General features: G+C 45.3%; 1 protein-coding gene across 6 annotated transcripts in view; it reads left to right on the top strand.

Moving 5' to 3' along the window:
- Positions 1-12,422, top strand: part of Csad (cysteine sulfinic acid decarboxylase) — a 33,652-nt gene that overhangs the window by 14,297 nt on the left and 6,933 nt on the right. For 3 of the 6 annotated variants that reach the window (XM_013032502.1, XM_013032504.1, XM_013032505.1), the window contains exons 2-8: positions 4,738-4,868; positions 5,158-5,284; positions 5,365-5,455; positions 5,784-5,890; positions 6,313-6,428; positions 6,904-6,983; positions 7,257-7,311. In XM_013032502.1, the coding sequence (XP_012887956.1) occupies positions 4,738-4,868; positions 5,158-5,284; positions 5,365-5,455; positions 5,784-5,890; positions 6,313-6,428; positions 6,904-6,983; positions 7,257-7,311 (707 nt within the window). Of the gene's footprint in view, positions 1-4,418; positions 4,493-4,737; positions 4,869-5,157; positions 5,285-5,364; positions 5,456-5,783; positions 5,891-6,312; positions 6,429-6,903; positions 6,984-7,256; positions 7,312-12,422 lie in introns of those variants that run through there. The other 3 variants (XM_013032503.1, XM_013032506.1, XM_013032507.1) reach the window with 3 other exon arrangements.

The following is a 12,422-nucleotide window of genomic DNA, read 5'->3' as shown; positions in this document are numbered from 1 at the left end:
CAGCTGAAGGCGAGCTCTCTACCACTTGAGCTACAGCGCCACTTCCAGTTTTCTGGTGGTTTATTGGAGATAGGAGTCTCACGGTCTCTCCTGCCCGCGCTGGCTTTGAACCGGGATCCTCAGATCTCAGCCTCCTGAGTAGCTAGGATTACAGGCGTGAGCCACCAGCGCCTGGCTTAGAGCACTATTCTTGAGCACAAAGAGGCTCAGGGATAGTACCCAGGCCCTGATTTCAAGCCCCAGGACCAGCAAAAGTAAATAAATAAGTAAATAAATAAACAAATTACCGAAAATGCTAGAAGTAGAGCTGTGGCTCAAGTGGTAGAGTACTAGGCTGGAACAAAAGAAGCTCAGGGACAGAGCTTAGGTCCTGAGTTCAAGCCCCAGGATTGGCAGGAGAAAAAAAAAAGGCTCAAAAGGTTAAATAGGGTTGGAGGCATGACAGCACTTAACTTGCAGCCTTTAGGCTCTTCAGTTCAAATCCAGCCAAAAAAAAAATTTAAACATAGTTACCGTATGACTCAGCATGTTCCCTAACAGGTTTGTACCTAGGAAAATTGAAAACAGGTGTCCACACAAAAACTTGTACCCGAATGTTCATAATAGACAAATGGTGGAAATGCCCAAGAGCTATAAATGTAGAAAAATGGATATATACTGTCCCCTCAAAATGAAAGTACTGGTATATGCTACATGAACCTTGAGGCATTTTTGTAAGACAAGTAAAAAATTAGCCAGTTGCTAAAGATCACATATGACATGATTACTTTTACTAAGTGAAATGTCCAGAGTAGGCAGATCAATAGAGATGGAAAGCAGATTAATGGTGGCCAGAGTTAGAGGTGGGAAAACCAGGCAAGGACCGTTAATGAGTTTGTTATTGGAGTGAGAAAAACGTTCTGGAGTTAGGCAGTGGTGATGATTATACACATTTATGAATTTACCAAAGCCCACTGGATTATATAGTTTAAAGAGATATGCTTTGTGGTATGTAAGTTGTATCTCAATAAAGCTGTTATATTTTTTAAAAAATGAGGAAGTTCTGTATGTTCTCACATGATAAGATTGTTTGTATTTTGTTAACCGAGAAAGAAGGAAGATGCAAAAGAAAGATTACCTGAAATTCTTTTGTGTGAAGAGGGAGAAAATAAGTTCACATTAGAGGGAGAAAATAAGAAAATAAGTATGTTCATGTTTGTTAGTATTTGCATTAAAAAGTCAGAAAGAGCCAGGTGCCAGTGGCACATACCTATAATCCCAGCTATTCAGAAGGTAGAGATCAGGAGGTTTGTAGTTGACATGCCTGGCTAAAAAGTTGGTGAAACTCTTCATCTTAACAAATAAACCTAGCATGGTGGCATCTAGTCACATGTGTGGCCCCAACTATGTGGTAAGTAGTAGGTACGAAGATCTCTGTCTGAGGCTGGCCCTTAACACCGTCAAGTGGTAGAGCATTTGCTTAACAAATGTCAAACCCCGAGTTCAAAACACAGTACCACCAAAACAAAAACTCTGAAAGGATCCCCACTGGAGCATTAAAAATTGTTACTTGTGGACTGGGAAGGTAGCTCAGTGGTAGAGCACTTGCCTTGCATGCATGAGGCCCTGGGTTCAATTCCTCAGCACCACATGAGCAGGAAAAAAAAAGCCGGAAGTGGCGCTGTGGCTCAAGTGGTAGAGTGCTAGCCTTGAGCTGAAGAGCTGAAGGACAGCGCCCAGGCCCAGAGTTCAGGCCCCACGACCGGATTAAAAAAAAAAAAAAAGAAAAAAATTGTTACTTGTGAATGAGAGTGTAATAAGATAAAATTTAGATTTTTTCACTGTATTAATTTTTTTTTGGTGATATTCCTGGGACTTGAACTCAGGGCCTGAATGTTGTCCCTCAGCATCTTTTTTTGTTTGTTTGTTTAATTGTGAAAATACCGTACAGAGGGATTACAATTAGATGAGCAAGGTAATGAGTACATTTCTTTTTTTTTGGGGTGGGAGGTCCGGTCGTGGGGCCTGAACTCTGGGCCTGGGCGCTGTCCCTCAGCTCTTCAGCTCAAGGCTAGCACTCTACCACTTGAGCCACAGCGCCACTTCCAGTTTTCTGGTGGTTTATTGGAGATAAGAGTCTCATGGACTTTCCTGCCTGGGCTGGCTTTGAACTATGATCCTCAGATCTCAGCCTCCTGAGTAGCTAGGATTACAGGTGTGAGCCACCAGCACCTGGCAGAGACAATTATTTTTTTTTTCTAATCCTGGGATGGAACATAGAGACTTGAGCATGCTAGATGAGTACTTTACCAGTGACCTACATCAGACCTACAGGGCCTGTTTTATTAGCCTCTAGACCTCTATGCCCAACCCATGGTTGCCATGTTGGGAGCTGACAGGAGTGGTTGAAGGACTGACTGTTCGTGAGGATTAGGCTGGCTTCTGATTTCCCCAAAATTAGTGTACTCAGGAAATGTCTCAGGGTCCAATTTCTAGTGTCTCTTGTGTTTCTAAGTAGTAGTATGAGCTCCAGGGGCTGCAGATGGATTGTCAGAGCAGCCCACTTTGATAAAAGTGGCTCTCTAGTAGAGTCTTTTCTTTTTCAAAAATTATCTTCAAATCTGTGGCGATTTTCCTTTTTTGCCTTCTTACCTGGGAATCTTCTAGGCCTTGGTATTGGCTTCCTTCTTCTCAGTCATTCCTCTGAACATTGTACACCTTGGGGAAAAGGAGCCATAACATGTCTTCAACTGTCACTGGACACTTGAGTTTGCTTTGCATTCAGCATCTGTCAGAACTCTAGGCCTGATATCTCCATACCAATGTCCCAGGAAGTCTCCACTTGGATAAATATTTCCAAGAAATCACCTGTTTACTTTCCATCTGGTTTCTTCTTGTTTGTTTTAGAGGTACCATTTTTCTGGTCACCCATTCCGGATCATTTTTGACTGTACCTTCTCCTCCAACATAGACCCTATAAGTGTTGAGTTCAGTGTAATCTAGGGAATGATCAAGTTCTTGTCTACCCTTTTCTATCTACCTCATCCTTATTCAGATATGGACCACTTCTTGCCTGGTAATTTTCCTTTATCTGCTGTTATAAACTAGTCTTCTGGAACATCAGTTTTATCACATTATTTCTTGCCTTTCAGAGAGAAGTCTTTCATTGACTTCTCATTTCTACAGGATAAAATTCAGATTCTTTGGCGTGGCTGGCACTAAAGACTTGTCACAATCTCACACACCTACCCCTACTCTGCATTTGCTCCTATATTCCAGCCAGTCAGTGCCTTCACTGGCCTCAGGATTAGGTCTGTTCCCTCACCATGTAAGTTCATGTCCTTCCTTCTCTTTCTCCAATGCCTCTCTTCCTGTTCTAGTCTCATGTTTTCCTGTCACTCTTGAGACTGAGCTTGCATCTTGCTACAGATCTTCTCCAGTTTCCAGCCTTTAGGTCTCCTTTCTTGAATTCCGAGGACTCTGAAGGTCAGCATCCAGCCATGCCCTAGACTGTCCCTGTTGCATGTCTGTACTTTGTCCTCCTTTGAAGCAAGGGCTTTCTCATTCTTATCCTGGACAGCTTGTGTAACAAAACACTTCCTCAGCACACTTCCATTCCTTCCTGTTCTAAGAAAAGGCTTCAGGAACCTGGACAGAGCTAAGTGTGGTGGACATGTCTATATTCTTGGTACTTGAGAGAATAAATCAGGAGGATCTTGAGTGGAGGCCAGGCTGGCCTCCAGCATATTGAGATCAACCCTATTTCCCAACCCAAAGAAAAAGAATCCTAAAACAGCTGGGCATTAGTGGTTCACATCTGTAATGCTAGCTACTCAGGAGGCTGTAAAAGCCAGCCTGGGCAGGAAAGTTTATGAGACTTATCTCCAATTAAGCACCAAAAAGTTAGAAGTGGGCCTGTGGCTAGCCTTGAGCATAGAAAGCTGAGGGACAGTGCCTAGGCCCTGAATTCAAGCCCCAGGACCAGCACAGAAAAAGAAAAAAAGAAAAAGAAAAGAAACCAGGACAGTTATGAAAAACTTTGGGGTTGGGATACAAAAGTCTCTGGTGTCTAGAGCCTGCCTCATCCATTCTACCTACATGCCTCCAGCACCATCCTCGCTCAGTTTCATGGCCTACCTCTGTTCTTGTCTCCCTCCAGCATCTCACTCCCAATCCATGCTCTTGTATTCATGATGAGAATCACCTCTTGCATTCTTCCATAGGGCTCTCTGCTCCTCTCAAACCTGAGGTTAATGAACTACTGGCTTTTACCTTTCTTCTTGTCCCCTGCCCCCTTTCTTCTGCCAGCTAGTGATTATTCATGGAACTTAGCCTGTTGTCCCTGTTCCAAATCTGTGAAAGTTCTCTGTCGGGCAAGGGTCATGAGAGTTATGCCATGGCCATGTGATCATTCTTTTGATCTCATTCCCTCTGCTGTCTTGGTCCTACTATTCTGAAAAGCTCACTGTGTACCGTGCTACCAGCTCACTTGAACAGAGACCTAAACAGAAAGGTAAGCTTTCTCTGCCTTAAGTGGATAGCCACTATTCCATCTTCTTAGAACTAATTTTTTTCTCATGCTTGTTCCCATTGGCTCTTTCCTTAGATACTGTCACTTGCCCTTTTCTTTTCATGCAAGACAGACTAAGCCACAGGACTTGGAGTCACAGGCCAGGTTGCAGGGCAGAGGGTCTTTCTGGTTGGATGTATTTAAGGGTGCACAGGCCAAGTGGGAAATGATTCTCATTCTGCTTACAGATTTTATCCTGATGGCTGACTCAAAACCTGCTGTGGATGGGGAGCCCATGGATATGGAGGCCTTGCTTCAAAGTGTGTTTGGGATTGTGATAGATGAGGCCATTCAGAAAGGGACCAGTGCCTCTGAAAAGGTGAGCCCTTTCTCCTTCATCCTCCTGCCAATCAAGCCTTCCCTTTCTCTTCCCAAACTTAGCTCAGAACTTAATTCCTTTGCTGAGGATTTGCCCATTTAGTCACTTGCTCCTGCATTCCTCAGGAATTTGCATGCTGGGTCTTATTTTATTTATTTACTTTGTTCATGTATACCTTGAACACATTGTTAAACTGTTTTAAGTGCAGGTTGATGATATCTTGTGTTTAACGCTGCAGCCTGGGCAGCCACAGAGTCTAAGGTCTCTGGGTCCTGGCTTCTTCTCCTAGGTCTGTGAGTGGAAGGAGCCTGAAGAGCTCAAGCAGCTGCTGGATTTGGAGCTGCAGAGCCAGGGTGAATCACAGGAACAGATTCTGGAGCGCTGCAGGGCTGTGATTCGTTATAGCGTCAAGACTGGTGCGCTTTGGGTTCTGGCAGGATTCTCTGGTGCTGTACCCAGCTCCATACTGAGTCCCTGCCTGCTCTCCCTTTTCTAGGTCACCCTCGATTCTTCAACCAGCTCTTCTCAGGGTTGGATCCCCATGCTCTGGCCGGGCGCATTATTACTGAGAGCCTCAACACCAGCCAGTGAGCCATCCTAGAGCCTCTCCCTCCGTCATACAAACAACTTAGGTTTCCCGGGCCTTAGGGATAGGAGAGGAGGATGGTTCTGGCTCCGCTTTATCACTTTCTGGGCATGCCTGTGGCACAGCAACTTCCTGCCTGTCCTTTGGGCTCCCATTCTCCAAGCTTTCTCATGCTTCCTGAGAACAGTTGTTTTCTCCTCTGTGCTTCCTAGTTGTCACCAGTGTCTTCCTTTCTTGGGCCCCTTCTCTATCTCACTACCTCTTGTCTTTAATGCCTCTGGCTTAGATCTAGACTGGCAGTGCCTTTCTCACTGCTGCTTTCTTGGCAGGTACACGTATGAGATTGCACCTGTGTTTGTGCTTATGGAAGAAGAAGTGCTGAAGAAACTCCGGGCCCTGGTGGGCTGGAGCTCTGGTGATGGGGTCTTCTGCCCTGGTATGTGTGTGTGTCTGTGTGTGTGTATGTGTGTGTGTCTGTGTGTGTGTCTTGTGTGTGACTCTTAAGCCTTTTAAGGATTCCTCCTTATTTCCTCTCCAGCTGGACTGAGGCTATCCAGGCTTCCCAATCTATTCCCAATCTACTTTATCATAGTGTTTGCTAACAGTCCCTGGGATCAATGCTTTATTGCCTGCTGTGGGATGGGGGTCTCCTGGGTACAGCCCAGAGTGTGGAGGGGGAAGTTGGGAGGATCTGTTTATTCTGGGGCTGTTGTGGGTTCTTTTTTGCCATTTGTAGAGCCCTGGGAATTTATGGCTGGGAGCCACCTGCTTCTTTGATCAGTTCTTTGAGCCAGGAGAAGGGAGCTCCAGTCTTGAGCCACCATCTATCCCTCATGCAGCACCCCCTCCCTGTGACAGGTGGTTCTGTCTCCAACATGTATGCCATGAACCTGGCTCGTTATCAGCGCTACCCGGACTGCAAGCAGAGGGGCCTCCGGGCACTGCCACCCTTGGCCCTCTTCACATCAAAGGAGGTGGGGAAGAGGCACAGGTTCAACCCTGAGCTCCTGATTCTAATCTCTAGCCAGCTCAGTCAGAGACCCTTTCCATCCTCTTTCAGCTCTACCCTGCCCCCAAGCAGATATGCTTCCTTCCAGTCAAGGAGGCCAAGTACACACTCATGTTCAAATTGCCTTATGCTTGGAGACGTGATAGAAAAAACAAGTGCAGTGGACATAGTCCACTCCATGCATGGAGGGTGGTCCATGAACAGGCAGCACTGACATCACCTGGGAGCTTATTAGAAATGTAGAGCCTCAGGCCTACTGAGCCTCTATCTCTGTTTTATCAGTCACCAGGCAGTTCCTACATACGAGCATTTAAGAAGCCCTGGCCTACAGGGTTTGATCTGTTGCAGCTCACTTCTACCTGTCTCTCTCCACCCCATCTTCCCTGCTTTCTGGCCCTTATCCCAGGTTGCACTAACCTGCCGTCTGCATTCCTCCACAGTGTCACTACTCCATCAACAAGGGAGCTGCTTTTCTGGGACTTGGCACTGACAGTGTCCGAGTGGTCAAGGCTGATGAGAGGTGAAGGTTATCCTGTCTACATGGCCCTGATTCAGCTTGGCACAGTGTGCCATCCTGTTGGCAGAAAGCTCTGGCCTCAGGCATTTCTCTCCTCTATTCTGCAGAGTTGCGCTCCTGCCTCCTGCCCTTTTGCTGAGGTCTCTTTCACCTCTCTTAGGCAAAAATCAGCATTATGGCCTCTGCATTACTAACCCACCCAACCCTGCTTTCAACAGGACACCTTCTGGCTTAGAGCATCTTTAACTTCTTCACTCACTTGATTTTCTTTTTCAGAGGGAAAATGATCCCTGAGGATCTGGAGAGGCAGATCTTTCAGGCTGAAGCAGAGGTAAGTGAGTGAGGGGTCCCTGGGGGGGTCAAGGGGTAGAGACATTATGTCGCCCTTGTGGGGGATTGTTTGTTTGGACTCTCCCTTCTCGAGGCATCCCTCATGCCTCTCCTTAACTTCCATGCTGGCCTTGCCATGGGCTGAAGCCTGATGGGTAAGGAAGCTTCATTGCTGTCAGGGACTTTGCAGACACATAGGAAGGATGGGATTCTGAGTCGCTGAGAATGTCCCAGGCAAGAATGTAGAGAGAGTGTGGAAGGTTTCTATGGGCTAGGAGGTCAGTGCAGAGAGACGCTGAGGAGAATGTAGGGGCAGTGGAGACTGATGCAGGCTGTAGAAGCAAAGGTGGCAATACTGGTGCTCAAACTACTGCAGCCACCTGGGAGGGCATTTTGGCCCTATGTATACAATTCTTAAATATATTGCCTACTGGGCTGGGAAGGTGGCTCAGTGGTAGAGTGCTTGCCTTGCATGCCTGAGGCCCTGGGTTCGATTCCTCAGCACCACATAAGCAGGGGGAAAAAAAAGCCGGAAATGGCACTGTGGCTAACAAGTGGTAGAGCGCTAGCCTTGAGCTGAAGAGCTGAGGGACAGCGCCCAGGCCAGAGTTCAGGCCCCACAACTGGACCCCCCCGCAAAAAAAAAATATATTGACTACTAATTCAGAGTTCCACTGTTCAGAATTTGTGCTATGAGCTGGGTGCTGGTGGCTCACACCTGTAATCCTAGCTACTCAGGAGGCTGAGATCTGGTTCAAAGCCAGCCCAGGCAGGAAAGTCTGTGAGACTTTTATCTCCAGTAAAACATTCAGAAAACTGGAAGTGGCACAGTGACTCAAGTGGAATAGTGCTAGGCTTGAGCTGAAGAGCTGAGGGACAGTATTCAGACCCAGAGTTCAAGCCCCATGACTGATCCCCCCCAAAAATATTATGCTATGAATCATCACAGCTGCTTAGAATTCTGTGCATGAGAACATTTCCTGAAACAAAGTACAGAATTAAAAAAAATTAGAATGTGTTAGATAAAATAAATTATGGCATATCTGTGTCACAGTTTTTCTATGTGTAAAATGGCTTGAATTAGGTGATTTACATCTGTAATCCCAATTACACAAGGAGTCAGAGGCAGAGGCAGAAGGATATGAGTTTGAGGCCAGCCCAGGTACAAAGTTACTAATAATCTGTCTCAAATACAAAATAAAGCCAGGCCTCATGGCTCACGTCTGTAATCCTAGCTACTCAGGAGGCTGAGATCTGAGGATCGTGGTTCAAAGCCAGCCCAGGCAGGAAAGTCTGTGAGAATCTTATCTCCAGTTAACCACCAGAAAATCGGAAGTGGTACTGTGGCTCAAGTGGTAGAGCGTTGACCTTGAGCTGAAGCGTTTAGAGAAAAGTGCCCAGGCTCAGAGTTCAAGCCCTACAACTGACCTCCCCCTCCAAAAAATAAATAAAAATAACCATAAAAGGGCTGGGAGAGGAGCTCAAGTGGTAGAGCACTAGCCTTGAGCTGAAGAGCTGAGGGACAGTGCCCAGGCCCAGAGTTCAGGCCCCACGACCAGACACCCCCCCCAAAAAAAAAAAAGCACAATCCTACTTGAGCTATCTAAAGCTATCTAAGTGCTGCTAGGATCACAGGTGTATACTACCACATCTAACTGTTGTTGTTGTTGTTGTTATTGTTTTCTCATTCCTGGGGCTTGAACTCAGGGTCTGGGCACTGTCCCTGAAGGCTAGAACACAGTGCTACTTCCAGCTTTTTCTGTGTATGTAGTACTGAGAATTCGAACCCAGGGCTTCATGCATGCTAGGCAAGCACTCTACCACTGAGCAACCTTCCCAGCCCTGTTATTATTTTATTATTACTTTTATAGAGTACTATGTAGACATTTAAAAGAATAGGGTTATATATGAAAACACACTTCTATTATATATAATATATACTAAAAGTTACAGTATAGGGGCTGGAAAGGTGGCTCATTGGTAGAGTGCTTGCCTTGCATGCATGAGGCCTGGGTTTGATTCCTCAGCACCACATAAGCAGAAAAAAAAAAAGCCAGAAATGGTGTTGTGGTTCAAGTGGTAGAGCGCTAGCCTTGAGCTGAAGAGCTGAGGGACAGCCCCCAGGCCCAGAGTTTAGGCCCCACAACCGACAAAAAAAAAAGTTACAGTGTAGAAGGGTACTATGAGCCTATTGTTGTTATTTAGAAAAATATATATTTACTAACGTATAGTTGTTACCTTTGAGTGTCAGAATGAGCAGTAAGCATAACAGTGGAGATCCACTATTTATTACATAAACTCTGTGTGGTTAATATCTTTATTGAGAAAGAATTGATATGACCACTCTCTTAAAGTATACATTTTAGTGGGTTTTAGCATATTTACAGAACTGAATAATCATCACTATAATTAATTTAGAACACTTCCTTGACTCGCAAAACAAATCTTTTTTTTTTTTTTTTTGGTTGTGGGGCTTGAACTCTGGGCCTGGGCGCTGTCCCTCAGCTCTTCAGCTCAAGGTGAGCGCTCTACCACTTGAGCTACAGCGCCACTTCCGGTTTTCTAGTGGTTTATTAGAGATAAGAGTTTCACTGACTTTCCTGCCCGGGCTGGCTTTGCACTGCGATCCTCAGATCTCAGCCTCCGGAGTAGCTATGATTAGAGGTGTGAGCCACCGGCGCCTGGCACAAAACAAATCTTAAATCTTTTGGCCATCACTCTCAAACCTAGAATTAATAATCAGTGTAACGTGTCTATGGGTTTGCTTATTTTGGGTTCTAGAAACATACTATACACGATCTTTTGTGAAGAGTTTCTTTTTCCTAACATAATGCCTTCAAGGTTCAGCATCTTGTCATATATACCAGTACTGTTTCATTCCTTTTTATAATCAGTAACATTCCATTATACAGCATGTTATTTATCCTTTTACCAGTTGATGGCCGTTTGAGTTGTTTCTACTTTTGGCTGTCATGAACAGTACAGCCTTTCACATCTATGTGCAGGCTTTTCCTTCTTCCCTCCCTCCCTCCTTTTGGGGGTTTGAACTCAGAGCCTAGGTACTATCCCTTAGCTTTTTTTGCTCAAGGCTGGCGCTCTACCACTTGAGCAACAGCTCTACTTCTGGCTGTTTGCTGGTTAACGGGGATAAGAATGTAATGGACTTTCCTGACCAGGATGGTTTTTAATCCACAATCCTCAGATCTCAACCTCCTGAATGGCTAGTATTGTAGGTGTGAGCCACCTGTCTGTGTTTAGGCTTTTGTTTTGTTTTGTTTTGTTGTTGTTTTTTGGGTCCGGTTGTGGGGCCTGAACTCTGGGCCTGGGCACTGTCCCTCAGCTCTTCAGCTCAAGGCTAGCACTCTACCACATGAGCCACAGCTCCACTTCCGGCTTTTTTCTTTTTGCTTATGTGGTGCTAAGGAATTGAGCCCAAGGCCTCAGACATGCAAGGCAAGCGCTCTACCACTAAGCCAGCTTCCCAGCCCCCTGTGTTTAGGCTTTTGTGTGAACATGCTTTTTTGTTTTTCTTCATTATGTATTTAGCAATGGAATTACTACTAGGTCATATGATAAGTTTGCATTTGAGCTTTAGGAATTTGCTAGACTGTTTTCAAACTGCACCTGTTTACAGTCTCTGCAGGATATGGTGGTTCTATTTCTCCACCCACTTACCAACAATTGATATTATCTCTATGGAGTAGAACTACTTAGTGGTGCAAAGTGGTTTCTAATTACAATTTTGTTTCACATTTCCTTGATGATTAATGATGTTGAAAATCTTATCATGTACTTATGGGCATTGTGTATTGTCTTTTCTATACTGGAAATACCTATTTGAAGTTTTTGCTCATTTTATTTTCATACCATCTTTATTCTAGTAAGAAGACTGCTCTTCACAAATATATGTAAAACAGTGCATATGTGCTCTTTGAAGGTGTAATACAGGGGATTCGATAGGAGGTGAGGAAATAGGGAGGGTTTCCCACTAAAGTGATAGTTGGAAGTTAGTCGGGGAGAGAATACATTAACTAGGTGGGGGTATTACAGATTAACAAGAATATCCTTCACTGGGGTCAGGACTATGTGGACTTGAAGATATGGAGCTGCAATAACTTCTCTTCTTTTCCTGGAATGTTTCCTCTCCTTATTTAGGGAACTTCCTTTCTTTCTTGCTTTCTTGCTTTCCTGTGATCAGTCATGGGGCTGAACTCTGGGCCTAGGCACTGTCCCTCAGTTCTTCAGCTCAAGGCAAGTGTTTTACCACTTGAGCCACAGTGCCATCTCCGGTTTTCTAGTGGTTTATTAGAAGTAAGAGTCTCACAGACTTTCCTGCCCGGGCTGGCTTTGAATTGTGATCCTCAGATCTCAGCCTCCTGTGTAGCTAGGATTACAGGAATGAGCCACTGGCACCTGGCTAGGGGAACTTTCTTGAGGCTGGTATTGCTACCCACTTGCACTTTCCCAGTCATCAAAGTAGCATTTGGAAGTGTAACGAACTATTTCATATTGCACTATTTATAGTGATAACCAAAAGGTATTACTACAGTAATGCCCTGAGAGGGACCCAGGGTACTATATAGATTAGATATAGAGTGTGTCCCCCCCAAAGGGGTCTTTTAATGAGATTTTATTTCCATTTTGTATATGTACTACATCTTGCTTATCCATTCATCCATCAGTGAATATTTGGGTTGTTTTCACATTTAGCTGCTGTGAATAATGCTGCTGTGAACACTGGTTTACAAATACCTCTTTAGGGGCTGGGAAGGTGGCTCAGTGGTAGAGTGCTTGCCTTGCATGCCTGAGGCCCTGGGTTCAATTCCTTAGCACTACATAAGCGAAAAGAAAAAAGCCAGAAGTGACACTGTGGCTCAAGTGGTAGAGCGCGAGCCTTGAGCTGAAGAGCCGAGGGACAGTGCCCAGGCCCAGAGTTCAGGCCCCACGACCGGACCCAAAAAAAACACAACATATTGGGTTTTAGGGGCTGGGAAGGTGGCTCAGTGGTAGAGCGCTTGCCTTGCATGCCTGAGGCTCTGGGTTCGATTCCCCAGCACCACATAAGCAAAAAGAAAAAAGCTGGAAGTGGTGCTATGGCTCAAGTGGTAGAGC

The sequence above is a fragment of the Dipodomys ordii genome, unplaced genomic scaffold, assembly GCF_000151885.1.
Source record: "Dipodomys ordii isolate 6190 unplaced genomic scaffold, Dord_2.0 Scaffold155, whole genome shotgun sequence".
In the NCBI taxonomy this organism is placed as follows: domain Eukaryota; kingdom Metazoa; phylum Chordata; class Mammalia; order Rodentia; family Heteromyidae; genus Dipodomys; species Dipodomys ordii.
This window is presented reverse-complemented; position numbering and strand designations above follow the sequence as displayed.